Below are 19,074 nucleotides of genomic sequence, written 5' to 3' on the forward strand. Positions count from 1 at the left end.
TGGCAGGATCTTGGCTCACTGCAACCTCCGCCTCCTGGGTTCAAGTGATTCTCCTGCCTCAGCCTTCCAAGTAGCTGGGATTACAGGCACGTGCCACCATGCCTGGCTAATTTTTGTACCTTTAATAGAGACAGGGTTTCACCATGTTGGTCAGGCTGATCTCAAACTCCTGACCTCAGATGATCCACCCGCCTCGGCCTCCCAAAGTGCTGAGATTACAGATGTGAGCCACTGTACCCAGCCCCTTTGCTGTCTTGATCATTGCTCCATGCCCCTCCCCAGCTTCCTATCTTCCCTCCATGCTGTGCCCCTGACAGCACAAGCCAAGAAAGACCTTCTTGCACTCAGTACTAGCCCCACCCCTTCCTGGCCCACCCCTGAGACTCCTCGGCACCCTCAGTCCAAGCTCCTCAGCTGGTCATGCCCCAACACCTCCACGTCCCCTTGGAAGACCCCAGATATATGTGCAGGTCCCTTCATCTGCCAGGCTGTTTCAGAGCCTTTGCACATCCCTCGTCCTTCATTGTGGTGCCCGTCCGTCATGCGTCAATATGACCCACTCCCCCTTCCAATCTCAGTTCAGCCTCCTTCCCTCCAGGGTCTGTCAGCCAGTGTGGACTCTAGGATTTGTGTACATAAGAGCATGAGCCGGGCCAGGCTTGGTGGCTCACGCCTGTAATCCCAGCACTTTGGGACGCTAAGGCGGGCAGATCACGAGGTCAGGAGTTCGAGACCAGCCTGACCAACGTGGTGAAATCCCATCTCTACTAAAAATACAAAAGTTAACCTGGCATGGTGGGACGCGCCTGTAATCCCTGCTACTCAGGAGGCTGAGGCAGGAGAATTGCTTGAACCTGGAAGGCAGAGATCGCAGTGAGCCGAGATCGCGCTACTGCACTCCAGCCTGGGTGACAGAGCAAGACTCGGTCTCAAAAAAAACCAAAAAGAGCGTGAGTCAAACCGTCGTGTGTCTTCTGTTTAATTCTGAATGGGAGGTAAGGGATAAACTGACCTCTCAGGGCCACCCTTCCTGCTTTCTCTGTTTTTTTCATCCAGCCCCAAAGACACTGAACAATGGCACATCACGGCCTGTCCTGGAGAGAGAGTCCCTGTGGTCTGTGTGGCTGACAGCAGCCCGCCTCCCCACCCTGCCCTGCTGAGCGGGTCCTGAGAGGGAAGAACACCGAATTCCTCCCAGCTCTCAGCACCCGGGGGCCTGGAGCTGCCTCACATAGAGGCTGGGGATGGAGGAGAATTGACCTGTTGGGCTCATCACCCACTGCGATCTCAGCACATTTCCCTGAGCCTCTGAGTAGAGTGAGTTGCAGGACGGGTGCTGGGGCAGGCAGCCTGGTTGCGTGTTTGGGCTGTCACAGGGGTGGAGGCCTGGGAACAGAATCTCATACTCTTCTACCCTTTCCCAGGAAGCCCCTCTGGTTGCAAATGTGTGAGTGAAAAGGCCTCCGGGCCCCTGGTTCTCACCTGATCAGGCGCCCTCATGGGCACTGGCTTCCCTCTCCCACCTCCATGGCCTCACCTGGGGCTACTACTCCAGGTGAGCAGGCCTGCTCTTCTCTAGGGAAGCTGAAGGATTGGCCCCCGAGTTCCAGGTGGGGCTGAGCTGTCCTGTCCTGCCTGAGTTAGAATTGAAGTGGCCGATGCTAATCTGAGGCCCGTGTTAGCTCTGCAGGTGCGCAGGCCTTCAGGGGAGCAGGGCTGAGAGGCCTGACTGAGCACCTCCTGCTCAAGATAGAACTCAGATGTGGACACCTGGCCCTGCGGGACAGATGCAGGACATCACTGTCAGCCATGGCTCAGCCCTTCTGACCACTGAGATGCTGCAACTTCCCCTCTTGGGAGGGAGTGATTGGGCAAACATGGGGGCCTGCAGTACTCCCGGCAACATGCACAGATGATAAAACTACATAGAAAAGCATGGAGACCAGGCCGGGCGCGGTGGCTCACGCCTGTAATCCCAGCACTTTGGGAGGCCGAGATGGGCGGATCACAAGGTCAGGAGATCGAGACCATCCTGGCTAACACAGTGAAACCCCGTCTCTACTGAAAATACAAAAAAACTAGCCGGGCGAGGTGGCGGGCGCCTGTAGTCCCAGCTACTCGGGAGGCCAAGGCAGGAGAATGGCGTGAACCCAGGAGGCGGAGTTTGCAGTGAACCGAGATCGCGCCACTGCACTCCAGCCTGGGCGACTGAGCCAGACTCTGTCTCAAAAAAAAAAAAAAAAGAAAGAAAAGCCTGGAGACCATTAGCGTTAAAGTGAGGCTGGGGCTCCTTCCGTAGAAAGTGGGGGTGTGGCTGACAGGAAGTGGGGTAACAAAGGGGAGGTGCTGCGGTGTCCCCAGTGTTCTGTTTCTCTAAGCGTGTTCATGTGTGTAAACCACTGAGATTTGTTTTCTTGGGGGGAAGATATTTTTATCTACATGGCTTATATTTCTCCCAAAACTATTTCTAGAAAACTGACATCGGTCTAAGGAGGCTCCACCACACAGGACACTCCCAGTTCCTCCCAGCCCAGCCACACAATTACAAAAAATCTTCTGTTGAATTGAGGGGCACGTTTCTTCTGTCATGAAATCCTGCCCGTCGCTGAGGGTGGACGCCCCAGGGCTGGTGTCCTCGCTCCACATCTCCTGTTCACCTGGACCCCCGGGAGCAGAGCCTGCAGGAGCAAAGCCCGGGGGCCGGCAGACCCCTCGTGTTCTGGAGTAACCAGGGAAGTGTGGCTGAGCGAGACATCGCTGGTGAAGAAATCCTTCGTGGCGCTGAGACAGCAGTGAGGAAAGGAGAAGTATCTTCCCTTTTGAAATCTGCCCCTTCCCTTCTGGATTTCCTCCCCTCCAAACCCCACAGTACAACAATCACAGTCTCAGTTTCCCAGACCTCCTGCGAGCCAGGCTCTCCTCTGTGTCCTTGGCGTGTATCAACAGGCGAAATCCTCACCTCCACAGCCCCGTGTCCCTCTGCTCGGTCCCCCTGAGACTGAACCCCCGACCTAGGGGAGAGTGACCCCATCCTGCCTGTGCCCCCCACTGAAGCTCCTGCTATGGACAGCTCAGAGGTCAGGAGCCTCAGTGTCTCCTCTGCACAGTGACTCCTTGGGGACAGTGTCCGGCTCTGCTGTGTTGACCTCATTGTGCAGAAAGGGGGTGCCCACCTCGTACCTGCTGGCAGGGGGAATGAGAGGCTGCCTGCTCACCCCACCTGCACCCCTGTCTCTCATGGCCCCGAGTCCCACCTCTGAGCTACACAGACATCCACAGCCTGTGACTCAGGGGTCTGGCCAGATGGGACTCATTTTCACCCTGCAGAAAATGTCACCTAAGGGGAAGAGCATTGAGAGTCAGGCAGGAAGTGGGGTGGGCCCTGCATGGGGTGGGAATCTGGGCGAGTCTGTCTCCTGCTCTGGCCTCAGGGGCCCAGGAGTGAACATGGGGTAGTGGACGGTGGATCTCCCAGGGCTGACCCAGGCCTGACAGTGTCTGTGTGTGAAGTTCCTCCTCTGGGGAGGTCACTGTTCTGACCTCACCCCTGTCTTCCTGTGGGGCCTCCTCTAAGTCTTGAGCTCTCACTTCCTGAGAGAAGAGCCCTGAGGAACAGACGTTCCCTGGCAGCCCTGGCACCTCCAACCCCAGACATGCTGCTGCTGCTGCTGCTGCTGCCCCTGCTCTGGGGGAGGGAGAGGGTGGAGGGACAGAGGAATAACCAGAAGAATTACCCACTGACGATGCAGGAGTCTGTGACGGTGCAGCAGGGCCTGTGTGTCCATGTGCTTTGCTCCTTCTCCTACCCCTGGTATGGCTGGATTTCCTCTGACCCAGTTCATGGCTACTGGTTCCGGGCAGGGGCCCGTACAGACCGGGATGCTCCAGTGGCCACAAACAACCCAGCTCGGGCAGTGCGGGAGGACACTCGGGACCGATTCCACCTCCTTGGGGACCCACAGACCACGAATTGCACCCTGAGCATCAGAGATGCCAGAAGCAGTGATGCAGGGAAGTACTTCTTTCGTGTGGAGACAGGAAAGACAAAATGGAGTTATAAGTATGCCCCGCTCTCTGTGCATGTCACAGGTAAGGCACGGGCTCCAGGACAGGCCACAGGGAAAGGTCATGGGGGCGGCAGGGAAAGGCTGGGATGGGGCCCCTGCCCCGGGAGAGGGCTGAGGGTGAAGTGAGTTGGGCTCAGGGCAGGAGCTGGACCAGAGCCTGAGTTCCCCCCAGGGCTGCACCATGGATCCTCCGTCCTGATCCTGAGTCCCCCTCTCTTCACCAGCCCTGACACACAGGCCCAACATCCTCATCCCAGGAACCCTAGAGTCCGGCTGCCCCCGGAATCTGACCTGCTCTGTGCCCTGGGCCTGTGAGCAGGGGACAGCCCCTATGATCTCCTGGATGGGGACCTCCGTGTCTCCCCTGGACCCCTCCACCACCCGCTCCTCGGTGCTCACCCTCATCCCACAGCCCCAGGACCACGGCACCAGCCTCACCTGTCAGGTGACCTTCCCTGGGGCCAGTGTGACCACGAACAAGACCATCCACCTCAACGTGTCCTGTGAGTGCTGGGCCAGGACGCCTGGGTCCCTGATGGGGTCAAGCCTGGACACAGGGTGCTGGGTCCCGGAATCTGGGCTGGTTGTGGGGTCAGGAGGACAATGGCTCTGTCTTCCCTGTTTATGCGGCTCCTGGGGACAGACAGGGCCAGTGTTCCCAGCCCACAGTGATGCGGGTCTCCATGTCTTTCTGTCCCAGACCCCCCTCAGAACTTGACCATGACTGTCTTCCAAGGAAATGACACAGGTAGGATGGAGCCCCCTCCCTGGGGCTGGAGGTGCAGGGCCTTCAGGTCAGGATGGGGCTGGGTTATTCCTCAACCTGAACTCACTTTGGGAAACAGAGATGCCCTTGTGGGTGAACTCAGGGCCCCTCTGTGTCCTTAGGCCCCAAGGCCGCCTGTTCCCATCCTCCCATCACCACTCTTGGACCCCCCACACACACACCTCCCTTCGGCCTCAAACAAGAACAGGGTGGCATTCACACAGCAGGGCCAGGCTCTGAGGTTCCTTCTCATGCATCTCCTGAATACACCTCCACCCTTACCTGTTTATTTCCGATAGTTCTGATATAAGTACTTCTGGACAGGTGATAAATGCCCATGGGCAAAAATTCAAATTGCAGAGCAGAGTCTGTCCTCCGATGCCTGCCCCCTACCCAGAACCAGCCACTGTCCATCCAGGCTGCCCTGAGCCTTGGTGTGTGCACCTGGAGGATCAGAGGCGGTTTGGTGTCCGTAGTGAGACGGTCCACACCCTCCTCTAGGGCTGTGTGTGATTCCACTGCATGGATGGACTCTGATTTTGTGGCATCTCCTAATGGAAGATCATGGCACTCATTTTATCCTATGGCAGGAACACGGCAATGAACAATCTTGTATCTACTTCCACAGGAATATCTAAGTCTGTGGGTTAAGTTCCTAAAAGCAAAATGTAGCTACGTTATGTGTTCACATTCCCGACAGTGAGTGGTGGAAGTGCATGTGTCTGGAACTTCAGTCTATGTCTGTGTGTCAGTTGCTGTCATCAGTCCCTTTCTGTATCCTTTCTTTTTCTCCAGATCTATGTACTTCTCTGACCCTCTGTCTCTTTTTCTACAGTATCCATAGTCCTGGGAAATGGCTCATCTGTTTCAGTCCCAGAGGGCCCGTCTCTGCGCCTGGTCTGTGCAGTTGACAGCAATCCGCCTGCCAGGCTGAGCCTGAGCTGGGGAGGCCTGACCCTGTGCCCTTCACAGCCCTCAAACCCGGGGGTGCTGGAGCTGCCTCGGGTGCACCTGAGGGAGGAAGAGGAATTCACCTGCAGAGCTCAGAACCTTCTGGGCTCTCAGCAGGTCTCCCTGAACGTCTCCCTGCAGAGTGAGTGCACCGGTGTGCTGGGGAGGGGCTGGAGGAGGAGAACACCCCTTCTCCACCCTCAGTGACCACTGAGCGGCCCCCTGACCTTCAGAGAGGAGCCCCACTCTGGTCTGTGCTCAGCTGTGAGCACTTTCCTGGGACCCACAGCACCACCGTCCTCTTCCTGTCAGGGAAGGGTTGTGGGGTGGGGAGAGGGCAGGTGTGGATCTCAGAGGGGAGAGGATGGGGCCTGGACAGGTGTGTTTAGGGAGACAAGCGCCTTTCTTTGCAGGGCTGAACTGGAGTCACACAACGGAGGTACTTGCCTTGAGCATCAGATTAAAAAAAAAAAAAGAAAAAGCCCAACAAGTTAGCAATCAAATGAAATCATACAGCAATGCAGTCATCTTTTAAAAACAGTACAAATTGAATGCAAAACAAATTCATTGATGGATAAAATATTAACATCGTAAAGAAAAAAAAAAGGAATGGCTGGCACTTGCATGCCTCACTGGCCTCAGGAAGAGTCTCTCCATGTCCTCCTCTCTCTCATTTCTGTTCTTTGTGTCTGGGAAGGGGAAGTGGAAATAGACGTATAGGACCCTACAGGAAGTGGGAGGAGGAGGAGAAGAGACCCAATTCTCTGTGATATATCACAAAAATAACTCCAATCTGTCAACAGGTAAAGCCACATCGGGACTGACTCAGGGGGCGGTCGGAGCTGGAGCCACAGCCCTGGTCTTCCTGTCCTTCTGCGTCATCTTCGTCGTGTGAGCGTGGACCTTAGGAAGGGAGGGAGAGCCCTGGGGGAGGGCGGGCTGGGAGCTGGATCCCTGAAGCCAGAGCTGGAGGGACCCGGATGGGTCAAGAGCTCGGGGCAAGAAGGAGGTCACAGGTGCATGGTGAGAATTCCATGTGGGCCTGTGTTTGAGGAGCTTTGAGTCTGTGGCAAACCTTGGTACCCACTGTCCAGGAGAAGAGAGTCTCTATTCTCAACCTTGGGGTCTCTAAGACTGGACCACTGCTTTCCCACCTCAGTCACCCCTGCAGTCTCTTAATAGGAAACACATGGGGGGTACCTGGTCTGCCCACTGCACCCCGATCTGACCACACTGAAAGGCTGTCTGGTCTCTTCACTCAGAGTGAGGTCCTGCAGGAAGAAATCAGCAAGGCCAGTCGCGGGCGTGGGGGATGTGGGCATAGAGGATGCAAACGCCGTCAGGGGCTCAGCCTCTCAGGTGAGTGCTGTGGACTCTCCACAGCCAGCATCCAGCCTGGACACCTCCCACAGGATGACCCCCAGGACTAATCAGCTGGGCACAGCCAAAGTTACCTCCTCTCTGTTCTTCCTTTCTTCTCTGTAGCCCCAAATTCACAATGTTTGGTTGGTTTCCTCCCCTAAGAACAGCTTGCATTGTCCCTACCCCCATCCTGACCCTTCATTGCTGAGGCCTGAGGATCTCTGTCTTTTGCTCCCTCACTTCCCTGCCTGTCACCTCTCCTTTCCTGACTGGGGAGACTGTCCAGAAGGCATCATCGTCCAGTTCCTCTGCATTTGAACAGCTGTTCCCCGACCCCTCGATACCGTCTAGAGCAGAAGCCAGCAAATATTATCTGTAAGCGACAGATAGAAACTATTTTTGGCTTCATGGGCCACACAGTCTCATTGCAGCTCCTCATATCTGCTGTTGTAGCGAGAAAGAAGCCATATACCCTGTGTAAAGAAATGAATATGGCTGTGTGCCAATAAAACTTTATTCACAAACATAAAGAGTGGGCTGGATATAACTCAAATACTGTAGTTTGACAACCCCTGATCTAGAGTAAAAATCCCAAACTCTATAGCCTGCAGCAGTGCACATTTTGACCTTTTTTTTTTTTTTTTTTTTTTTGAGTTGGAGTCTTGCTCTGTCGCCCAGGCTGGAGTGCGGTGGCGCGATCTCTGCTCACTGCAAGCTCTGCCTCCCAGGTTCAAGCCATTCTCCTGCCTTAGCCTCCGGAGTGGCTGGGACTACAGGCGCCCACCGCCACGTCTGGCTAATTTTTTGGTATTTATAGTAAAGACAGGGTTTCACCGTGTTAGCCAGGATGGTGTCGATCTCCTGACCTTGTAGTCCGCCCGCCTCAGCCTCCTCAAGTGCTGGGATTACAGGCGTGAGCCACCGTGCCTGGCCACATTCTGACCTTTTAAGCACCTACCTCTCCACTAGGGCAAGAACAAGGGTGAAGTGAGTGAGGCTCTTGCCTCAAGTGCATTTTTTTGTTTGTTTGTTTTTGTTTTTTTGAGATGGAGTCTCGCTCTGTCACCCAGGCTGTAGTGCAGTGGCACAATCTTGGCTCACTGCAACCTCCACCTCCTAGGTTCAAGCGATTCGCCTGCCTCAGTCTCCTGAGTAGCTGAGATTACAGGTGTCCACCACCACACTTGGCTAATTTTGTATTTTTAGTAGAGACAGGGTTTCACCAAGTTGGCCAGGCTGCTCTTGAACTCCTGACCTCAAGCGATCCGCCCGCCTCAGCCTCGTAAAGTGCTGGGATTACAGGCGTGAGTCACTGCGCCCAGCCTCTCTGTTCTGCTCTGACTCCCTTCTCTCTCCCATGTCTCAGGGGTCCCTGACTGAACCCTGGGCAGAAGACAGTCCCCCAGACCAGCCTCCCCCAGCTTCTGCCCGCTCCTCAGTGGGGGAAGAAGAGCTCCAGTATGCATCCCTCAGCTTCCAGACGGTGAAGCCTCGGGACTTGCAGGGACAGGAGGCCACTAACACCGAGTACTCGGAGATCAAGATCCACAAATGAGAAACTGCAGAGACTCAGCCTGATTGAGCGATCACAGCCCCTCCAGGCAAGGGAGAAGTCAGAAGCTGGTTCTTGTAGAATTAACAGCCCTCAAAGTGATGAGCTAGGCACGTAGTGAAAAGCACACAGGCTTTGGAGTCAAAGTATCGCCAACCTGAATCCACACTGTGCCGTCCTTTTTATTTTTTTGACTAAAAGACAGACAAATTCCTACCTCTCTGTACCTTGGTTTCCTGCTCTGGAAAACAGGAGTGAGAAGCCCTACTTGCAAGGTTGTGGTGATCATTCCAGGAGCCACATCCCATCAGAGCTCCTGGCACAGGTGTATGCTGAGCATTGATGAATCGCTGTGCTTTGAACACAAAGGTCCTGCTGAGAACCTCTCCTGATTCTGGTGGCAACTGGTACCTATATGTCTGTGTCACTTGCCTGCAAAATAGTGATTCTGCAATTTTCCAGGAAAGGACCTCAGCCTGCAAATCAGGTCTGGGTAGCATCTGGATCCTGCCCACCTCTTCGGCCTCATCTCCCCTCCTTGTGACTGCTAGGCCTCCTTGCTCTCTGTAGTCTACGTATTGTGCACAGTCCAGTGGGAGTCTTTAGGACACACTGAGCTCTCTCTGCGCTGCGCACAGCCCATCCATGGCTCCTGGATCCTGAACCTCCGATCACATCCTCTTCATGACATCACTCTCCAACCTCAGTCCACTCCTCCATCCTCACCACTGAACCCACTGGTCCCTCTGGCCTTTTCCAAATCATTTGCAACATGTCCTGTTGGTTCATACCTCAGTCCTTGAACACTGGGGACCCTCCTCCTAGAATGCCCTCCTCCTGGGCCTTCATCTGCCTCCGTCTTTGAAAATGGAGTTCAAGGATTGGACTTCGGGGTTGAGCTGAGGGAGACAGTGAAGCAGCAGCTCATGATCTCCCTCCTCTAAAGCCAGACCCAGGGAATGAGAAACGTTTCCAAAGAGTCAAAGGATCATCTGGCAAATTAAACATGATCCAAAAAAATTCACCTACGTGCAGCACCCGAACGAGGAAAGGAACGTCTCACAACAGTAGCCCTGATGAGAAGGAATCAAAGGACTGGAGGAGGCACTAACACTTCCCTAAATCTGGACTCTTGCCCATTTACGGCAGCATCAAAAAACTGTAAAGTACAAAGGAACAATTTTTTTAAAATCACGGCCGGGCGCGGTGGCTCACGCCTGTAATCCCAGCACTTTGGGAGGCCGAGGTGGGCGGATCACAAGGTCAGGAGATCGAGACCATCCTGGCTAACACGGTGAAACCCCGTCTTTACTAAATATACAAAAATTAGCCGGGTGTGGTGGCGGGTGCCTGTAGTCCCAGCTACTCTGAAGGCTGAGGCAGGAGAATGGCGTGAACCCGGGAGTCAGAGCTTGCAGTGAGCCGAGATCGTGCCACCACACTCTAGCCTGGGTGACAGAGCAAGATTCCATCTCAAAAAATTAAAAAAAAAAAATCATATGCGAGCTGGGTGTGGTGGCTCACGTCTGTCATCCCAACACTTTGGGAGGCTGAGGCAGGTGAATCTCTTCGGGTCAGGAGTTCAAGACCAGCCTGGCCAACATGGTGAAACCCCATCTCTACTAAAAATACAAAAATTAGCCAGGTGAGGTGGTGTATGCCTGTAGTCCCTGCTACTTGGGAGGCTGAGGCAGGAGAATTGCTTGAACCTGGGAGGCGGAGCTTGCAGTGAGCCGAGATCGCGCCACTGCACTCCAGCCTGGGCGACAGAGCGAGACTCCGTCTCAAAAAAAAAAAAAAAAAAAAGTAAGATAGAGAAGCAAGCAAGGACCCCCGTGGCCAGCAGGATCTGGACCAAACCAGCAAGGGGCAGTTCTTCAGAACTAGACATGTGCATTAGAGAGAAAAAGTATCCTTAACCTGACCCTGTATGATAATCAGCTCATTAAAGCTCATGCATATGGACTGCATATTATCCATGTACTTAAAATTATGGGATTGGTCAAAGTAACTAAGCAACATACTTAACCATCAAAAAGGCAGACACTGGCCAGGCGCATTGGCTCATGCCTGTAATCCCAGCACTTCGGGAGGCCAAGGTGGGCGGATCACTTGAGGTCAGGAATTTGGGACCAGCCTGACCAACCTGGTGAAACTCCATCTCTACTAAAAACACAAAAATTAGCCAGGCATGGTGGCGGGTGCCTGTAGTCCCAGCTACTAGGAGGGCTGAGGCAGAAGAATCGCTTGAACACAGAAGGTTGAGGCTGCAGTGAGCCAAGATCATGCCACTGCACTCAAGCTTGGGTGACAGAGTGAGACTCTGTCCCCACCTCACCTCACCTCCACCCCTTCCCCCCGAAAAAGGTAGATGCTGGCTAGAGATTTAGCAACCTTGGGAAGCGAAGAAAAGCAAACATACATAAAAGGACCCTGCAGGATTCCCCATCTTGCTAACTGCATGACAGTCCCTCCTACCTACTTTCTCTCAGGCCAGGCATGGAGAAAGAGTTTTCTCCTCTCTGTCCTCCCTTTCTTCTCTATGGCCCCACATTCACCAAATCTTGTGCATTCTTCCTCCCTAAGAATGGCTAGCATTGCTCCCACCCCCAAGAATCCTAAACCCTCTCAATGCTGAGGACTGAGGATCTCTGTCTTGGACTTCCTCACCTCCCTGCCTATTGTGTCTCTTGCCCTGATGGGAGGAATTGTTCAGAAGCCATCACTGACCAGTTTCTTTGCATTTGGATGGCTGTTCCCACTTCCAACACTGTCTAGAGCAGAAGCCAGTAAACACTATCTGGAAAGGCCAGATAGGAAATATTTTTGGCTTTCTGGGCTACACAGTCTCATTGCAGCTCCTCAACTCTACTCTTATAGCAGGAAATTAGCCATAGACCATGTGTAAGTGGTTAGCTGGCTGTGTGCCAATAAAACTTTATTTATAAAAACAAGCAGTGGATTGAATTTGTCCTAAGGGCTCTAGTTTGACAAGCTCTAACCTAGAGAAAAAGCCCAAACTTCATAACTGCAGCCCTGCACATTCTCATCTCTTAAACATCTACCTCTCCAGTAGGGCTGGAATTAGCGTGAGATGAGTGAGGTTCTGGCCTAGCGTACACAATTTAAGAAGGTGCCAAAAATCTCAGTAATTGTGACAGTTTTTTATAAAACTTTTATTTTGGGTTTGGGGGTACATGTGCAGGTTTGTTACATACATAAACTCTTGTTACAGGGGTTTGTTGTACAGATTATTTTGTCACTCAGGTACTAAGCCTAGTACCCCATAGTTATTTTTTTCTGTTCCTCTCTCTCCTCCCACCCTCCACCCTCAAGTAGGCCCCAGTGTCTGTTGTTCTCTTCTTTGTGTTCATGAGTTATCATAATTTAGCTCTCAGTTATAAGTGAGAACATGCAGTATTTGGTTTTCTGTTCCTGTGTTCATTTGCTAAGGATAATGGCCTCCAGCACCATCCATGTTCCCACAAAAGACATAATCTCATTCTTTTTTATGGCTGCACAGTATTCCATGGTGTATATGTACCATATTTTCTTTATCCATTCTATCATTGATAATTTCTTTGACTGACTTATCCTCCCCACACCACCAAACTGTGAGCTTCCTAAGGGCAGGGGCCCCATCCAAATCAAGGCCCTGTGATTCTCTCTCACTTACCCTCTTCCTGTGCATCTTATAATTCACACATAGATATTCATTTGTTTGACAGTCATTTTGCCAACTTCCCTCAATTAAAAAGTGAGCTTCAGGAGGTCAGGGCCAACACTACTATGTCCACCACAGTCCATCCAGCACCTGGCTCAGGGCCTCACATACAGAGGGCCTCAGCAGGACTGCAGGCTTTGGGGTCAGAAGGGATGGACTGGATTGGGTCCTGGCATAACAGGGAGTTTGGGCACGCTACTTTCTTCATGGGATTGTTGTGGGAAGTTAATAAGATTAATAAACACCAAACGAGGTGCTCATTAAGGGTTAAATATTGCAGGAAAGTATAAATGAAGGAGATTTCTATAATATGAACATGGGATAGAGGCAGGAACTCATGAAGTTTAATTCTATACAGAGCGATATGTCCAAACCAACCAACCAATCAAACAACTGGTGACTCTCCCTGCCTTATCCTATTTCCACTGCTCTGCTCTGACTCCCTTCTCTCTCTCCATTCAGGGTACCTTGATTGAGTCCTGGGCAGATGACAGCCCCCGACACCATGGACTGGCTGCTCCCTCCTCAGGGGAGGAAGGAGAGATCCAGTATGCATCCCTCAGCTTCCATAAGGTGGGGCCTCAGGACCTGTGGGGACAAGAGGCCACCAACAATGAGTATTCAGAGATCAAGATCCCCAAGTGAGAAACTGCAGAGACTTGGGCTTGTTTGAGGGTTCACAACCCCTCCAGTAAAGGAGTCCGAGGCCGATTCCTGTAGAATTAACAGCCCTCGAAGCTGTGCAATAGGACATCAGAGCTTATTCCTCCTGTCTAACTGAAAATGCATGCCTGCCTTTCCCCGTCCAATCAGTCCACACTCCCCGCCCCAGCCTCTGGTACCCATGATTCTCCTCTCTACTTCTCTGAGGATGTCTATTTTAGATTCCAAATATAATGAGATCGTAACGTGTTTGTTTCTCTGTGCCTGGCTCATTTCACTCAACATAACATCCTCTAAGTTCATCTGTGTTGTTTCAAATGACATAGAGTCATGTATTGAATAATTCAAAATAACTAAAAGAGAGAAGTTTAAATGTTGTCACACACACAAAAAAAGATAAATATTTGAGCTGACGCATATGCTAATCATGCTCACTTGATGGTTCCATGGTGCATCCAGGTGAGGGAGCCTCACTGGGGCTGCGTTCAGGTCACTCAGGTTCTCAGGGCAGGGCTGGAATTTAATCCCTGCCTGATTCTGAGGTATCTTCTCTCACCTGGCACTGAGTAAAGCAACCACTGGTTGGGCACCCCTTAGCCATAAGTTCGCAGCATCTCTGTTGACTCCATGGCCTCTGGTGAAGGAATCTGAGAACCTGGACATGCCAGAGCTCTCTGAGAAAGGAGGCGCCTGAAATTACAGCCCAGCTCTGCGCATGGCCTGCCCCAGCCTGCATAGCTCTGATCAGTGGATAGAGCCTCCAATGACCATGCTGCCCATGATTTCATCCCCAGGGCCCCGATTGGGTCTGTAGACCTCCCCCAGGAGCCCCCATCTCCAGACCTTGGTGTGACTGGGCTGGGTCCCTCTCTTGCCAGTCCTTTCCAGAAAGACCCTGGACCCTTTCCAGCCTCACAGGTCCTATGGAGACCCCCAGCCCTTCTCCATCACCTTCTCCTCACCTGCTTGCCCTTCTGGTCTTGTCCTTAGGTCTGGGGTGGACAGTCATGGAGGCTGATGTGCCCTATGGGGAGAAATCAGGGAAGAAGTCACATCTCAGGTCCATAAGAAACACGGGAGAGTCCTGGGTAGAGGGAGGTGAAGATGCCCAACTTCCCACCAAGTCCAAGCCCAATCCCTCCCCACGTGGGACCCTAGGAGGTGGAGGAGATGGTCTGGGGGCTTCACCTCTGCACCAAGAGTCCTCAACATCTCCATACTTTTAAAGATTTCCGAGGGCGCTGTAAGAAGATGCCATTGTGTGGGGGAAAGAGGCCGCCAGGTGAAGCTGAGGAAGGAGTTGGCACTGCTGGACTAACTACCAGGGGATAGTATAACAATGTGGATGATAGTAGTAATTTACTTCACACCGACTATATGCCGGGCACTATGACAGGGCTACCTTTAACCCTCCCAGCAGCCAAGCAAGACACATACTTTAACCCCATTTGCAGATGAAGAAATTCGGAGGTGCAGAGAGGTGAAGTTACTTGCCCAAAATCACACAGCAAGAACATGACAGAGGCCAATATTCACACCCACGGGAAAGTCAGTACGGGAACCTCAGGGTGGAGATACAAGGTCCTGGCACCTGGACGTGGATAGAAATGCATGGTGTGTGTGCGTGTGTATATGCGTGTGTGTGTATGTCTGAGTGAGTGTAACACCACATCTGTGGGGCTGTGCAGGGCTGTGTCTAGGGGTAAGACATTTCCAGGTGTGTGACCTCATGAAAGACCTGCAGAGGGTCCTGCCTCCTCCCCTCTCCCCAGCCCTTGCTCTGGGAGTTTCCGGCTGTGCCCCTGGATGGGGATGGCCCCAGCCTCCTCCCCTCCTTTGCTTCCAGTTGCCCTTCCCTCAGCCCTGGGAAGCTCATCCAGCATCCAGCTTCTCTTACCCACCAGGAAGAGCCCCCTCCGCAGCCTCCATCTGGGTCTGGAAAGGTCCGTGAGCTACTGGGGTCCTCCAGGAAGAGGGGTCCCTCCAGAGATGCAGCTCTGCTCCCTCCCAGACCTGTGTCTCCTGGCACAGAGGCTGCGGGTCTCATCTCCCAGCCCTGGGGCAGCCTTTCCTCTCCAGGGTGAACTCCGACCGGCACGGGTGGGGCCTGGGGAGGATGGCGCTTGTGAGCCCAACCTTATCTTTATGGCTTTATGTTGCCTTTAGTTTATTATTTATTTACTTATTTTCATATTTGTTTACCTTATTTTGACCTGGCTATCAAACGAGCAAGCAAGCAAACAAACAAACAAACAAAAAAGACAGCTCACTGTTGGGACAATTGGGAAATACGGAAAAGCACAGCAAAGCCTCAGATTTCCAGGTGTCCTGTTTCCGTTTGGTTTGGTTTTCCTACTTAGGACCTCGCCCAATTTATTTTATTTTTAAGAGTTGTCATGTAGGTTACCTATTTCTTATAAAAATGATATTGAAAGAAGGGGTTGAAGAGTCAAGTGCACTGGATTAGTACACATTTGCCAACTCACAGGATTCAACCATTTCGATAATTTTTTTATTGATAAACAGGAAATGCATATCACAAGCCTCACATCGAAGCCTGAAACACAAGTCCAACCCCGACAACAGTGTGCACATGAATGCGCCAAACAAGCTCTGGGAACTCACGTCTCCTGGATCGCCTACGATATGAGCTTTGTCCCCCTGGCTGTGACACGGTTCATCCCCTAATAGTGCACACGCTTCTGCAGAGACCGAGTCCATTTCCAAACCTCCTGCAGGTTTGCTCTCTTGGCCAGGATGGCACCTCAAGCAGGACCCTTTGTGGTTTTCACCGGCAGTGCTAGAAGCTTTGATTCAGAGGGAGCACAGAGCAACTAAAAACAAAACCAAAACAGTTCCCAGATAAAGAGAAATTCACAACAGCTTCCCGGAGGGAAACACCGACTTTTCTTAGCGTGGGAGGCAGGCTGAAAGGAAGACCCTCAGACTTGTCACAGATTGTTTCTTCATGCGTCCGGCCAGAAACGTACAAACCAGGCGAGTTTAAGACAAGTCCCCAAGGCGGGGAACTCTTGGCTTTCTGGGATAATTTAAGTTCTGCACCAAGGATCCTATTTTATCACTTGGGTGGTGAGTAGAGAAACAAACACAAATGCCAACAAAAAAATCCAACAAGCTGGTGCCATCCTGACCATTCCCGGCATGAGTGTTGCCTGCACCGCGGCCCACACAGTCTACCCTGCCAGGGGCTGGCCGCCTTGTGATCCCTGCGCCTTCCCAGGGGTGCCCAAGGGCTAGGTTGGCAGCCCCCTAGTCCCCCACACCACCATCAGCATTGAGCTGCCCAAAGTATTAATATCAGGCCACTGAGACGCTGCTCTTCTCTCATGCAGGTGCTATGTTTACAGTGCTAATTTCACTGGAACAACAACAAAAATCAGTTCCAAGGCCCTCACACACTCAAGATTTTTGAAACAAAATTAAAACAGGAGAGGCACAAAGGACCACACAGGAACGGCTGTTCATTGGATCAAGATGTTCTGCAGTGTATTCATAGTAACCCACGGGGAGGAACCTGGAGCAGTTCTCCCTCTTCCCCGAAACGGTTTCTTAAAAAGTAGCTTGTTTGGCCAGGCGCAGTGGCTCATGTCTGTAATCCCAGCACTTTGGGAGGCCGAGGCGGAAGGATCACGAGGTAAGGAGTTTGAGACCAGCCTGGCCAATACGGTGAAACCCTGTCTCTACTAAAAATACAAAAATAGCTGGGTGTGGTGGCATGTGCCTGTAATCCCAGCTACTCAGGAGGCTGAGGCAGGAGAATCGCTTGAACCCGGAAGGTGGAGGTTGCAGTGCACCAAGATCGTGCCACTGCACTCCAGCCGGGCGACAGAGTGAGACTCCGTCTTAAATAAATAAATAAATAAATAAAAAGGCTGGGAGTAGTGGCTCACACCTGTAATCCCAGCACTTTGGGAGGCTGAGGCGGGCAGATCACAAGGTCAAGAGATTGAGACTATCCTGGCCAACATACTGAAAACCCATCTCTACTAAAAGTACAAAAATTAGCTGGGTGTGGTGATGCATGCCTGTAATCCCAGCTACTCAGGAGGCTGAGGCAGGAGAATCGCTTGAACCCGGGGGGCAGAGTTTGCAGTGAGCTGAGATCACGCCATTGTACTCTCCAGCCTGGGTGAAAGAGCAAGCTCTGTCTCAAAAAAAAAAAAAAAAAAAAAAACCAAACAAAAAAACAGCAAAGTATTCTTAAAAATCCTAACTCTGCAGGAATGTTAATGACGTTTGGCTTCAACAGGCGGCCGTGCACCTTTCCTTAGCTGTACAGGTGAGAACTGGAAAATCTTCAGTCAGTGACTGTAAATACATCACACTCTGCCTGCTGTAAGCAATTGGTTTGTGTAGGTTCCATTTGCCCTGTTGGTCCCAGGTGAGCTGTTTATTCCCTTCAGACCCCAAGTAAATAAGTGAAAGTCTGTTAGCAATTTCCGGCTTGATGAGAGGGGCCTCCCAGAGAGAACTCCAGGCCTCCTTTCCAGGTATCATCGGCAGTCGCCTAAATCGGTAGCTGAAGAAGAGATTCATCCAAAGGAATAAGGGGACCCCTAAAAACAGCCTTCACCCTTTCCCATGGCAGCCTCTGCTCCCACGTGGACTTCTCACTTTTCCATCTCTTGATCTCTGTCTTGTCTGTTGCATATGGAGTGGATTCAGTAGCCAAACAACTGAGTGAAAGTGAAAACAGACAACCCTCAAGGCACAGGAAGGTCGGCAGGATGACAATTATTGGAGGTAAGAATTCACTGCATTCAGTCCGCTGCCCCCGGACATAGGAGATAAACTGAAATCCACAGAGAATCAGACCGTGGGCTGAAGACGGAGCTGTCCACATAGGAAAGAGCACGGAAAACTCAGATTCTTATCCCCTACACCACTGCTCACCCTCAGGCTGTGGTGACCCGTTTTGCAAACACATCTCTTGCAAGAACAGCAGTGGTGAGGACGCTCTGGCTTTGTAGGCTGGTGGGCCAGTTCAGGTTCTTGACTTCGCTAGGCAAAAGAATTTGAGAGTGAGTCCAACGTAAAAGTAAGCAAGAGAGTTAATGGCAAAGTGAAAGTGCACTCTGACAGCAGGTCAGAGCGGCTGCTCAAACGTGAGACGGCACTGACTGACGCTGGGGAAACTCCCTGTAGGGGAATCTTCCGTGATTACTCATGCGGGGGTGGGACGGTGTTGCTCTTAAGCATGTTCTGGGTGGTCTCTTAGGCCCGCATGCGCAGTGGCTGTACACGCTAGTGCATACCTCGCTGTGTCATTAGCACCTTAAGTCTCCACGCGGGGGTGTGTTTTCACTATTATAATAAGCATAGATCAGCCCGAGGACACTAACTCAGCATGGGTTTCCGCACTTGCACGAATTTGGGGACTTTCCCTTCTGCCCTTCTACCTCCTTGCTGCAGGATGTTTTGGCCACGAGCCCAGGATGCGGTTTGTGCGATGTCGGGCGGTTTGTTCTCTCCGTCTATTTAGCAAGTTTGTTTCCCTTTAAGGGAGGCTGTGACCCGCCTGTCTAACCTATCTCTGCTTGATACAGCAGCACTTGGAGCAGGTGTAGATCGCTTCTCGGGGCTGCAGCTGCACACTCTCCGTGTATTCTTTTGTAGCCTTTCCTTTGGGTACCGCCCTGGGGTCGGTGAGCGTGGTTCCCAGCTAGGACAACAGGCAAGCACCGCCACTGACCACAGAATACCGGAAGTCTTTGGAAGGCAGCAGCATGACAAGCGTCACCACAAAGTCTGCACAGCAGAGCAGCAGCCACGTCATGACAGCGCAGATCATGCCACAGCAGTTGCAATGACCCAGACCCCATTTGCCACATCAGCCTCAGAGAAAGATGAGGATGATGAAGAGTCGTTATTGTCATTTTCAGTCAGGAGAGGAGGATGCTCGATGGGCACCCACAGACACCTGACCCTGGCCGTGCAAGAATTCCCAGGAGTGCACATTGGGATCTAA

The 19,074-nt window shown here is 52.2% G+C and overlaps 2 protein-coding genes across 3 annotated transcripts in view; one reads left to right on the forward strand and one right to left on the reverse strand.

The window, feature by feature from the left end:
- Window positions 1-13,334, forward strand: part of SIGLEC9 (sialic acid binding Ig like lectin 9) — an 18,496-nt gene extending 5,162 nt beyond the window's left edge. Inside the window, exons 2-11 of one of the 2 annotated variants that reach the window (XM_077981114.1) lie at window positions 1,057-1,317; window positions 1,425-1,555; window positions 1,691-2,012; window positions 2,570-4,089; window positions 4,292-4,570; window positions 4,768-4,815; window positions 5,669-5,938; window positions 6,588-6,675; window positions 7,047-7,143; window positions 12,885-13,334. In XM_077981114.1, the coding sequence (XP_077837240.1) occupies window positions 3,654-4,089; window positions 4,292-4,570; window positions 4,768-4,815; window positions 5,669-5,938; window positions 6,588-6,675; window positions 7,047-7,143; window positions 12,885-13,067 (1,401 nt within the window). In that variant the 5' untranslated portion in view covers window positions 1,057-1,317; window positions 1,425-1,555; window positions 1,691-2,012; window positions 2,570-3,653 and the 3' untranslated portion in view covers window positions 13,068-13,334. Of the gene's footprint in view, window positions 1-1,056; window positions 1,318-1,424; window positions 1,556-1,690; window positions 2,013-2,471; window positions 4,090-4,291; window positions 4,571-4,767; window positions 4,816-5,668; window positions 5,939-6,587; window positions 6,676-7,046; window positions 7,144-8,512; window positions 10,025-12,884 lie in introns of those variants that run through there. The other variant, XM_028839067.2, reaches the window with a different exon arrangement.
- LOC144337272 (uncharacterized) lies at window positions 11,857-18,174 on the reverse strand. Its single transcript, XM_077981124.1, has 4 exons — window positions 15,711-18,174; window positions 14,983-15,192; window positions 14,048-14,109; window positions 11,857-13,010 (listed from the first exon to the last, which is right to left on the reverse strand). Exons 1-4 carry the CDS (start codon window positions 15,804-15,806, stop codon window positions 13,004-13,006), a joined length of 375 nt encoding a protein of 124 aa, XP_077837250.1. The 5' UTR covers window positions 15,807-18,174; the 3' UTR covers window positions 11,857-13,003.
- Between the last annotated feature and the right edge of the window lie 900 nt (window positions 18,175-19,074).

This window comes from Macaca mulatta, chromosome 19 (assembly GCF_049350105.2).
Source record: "Macaca mulatta isolate MMU2019108-1 chromosome 19, T2T-MMU8v2.0, whole genome shotgun sequence".
NCBI lineage: Eukaryota > Metazoa > Chordata > Mammalia > Primates > Cercopithecidae > Macaca > Macaca mulatta.

Excerpts from the sequence above, each read along its gene's own strand:
- LOC144337272 (XM_077981124.1), bottom strand. The coding sequence starts at position 15,806 with ATGGACTCGGTCTCTGCAGAAGCGTGTGCACTATTAGGGGATGAACCG. Across the intron at positions 15,193-15,710 it reads TCGTAGGCGATCCAGGAGAC|GCCCCACCCGTGCCGGTCGG; the intron begins GTGAGTTCCCAG and ends CATCCTCCCCAG. Across the intron at positions 14,110-14,982 it reads GAGGGGGCTCTTCCTGGTGG|GGCACATCAGCCTCCATGAC; the intron begins GTAAGAGAAGCT and ends TTCTCCCCATAG.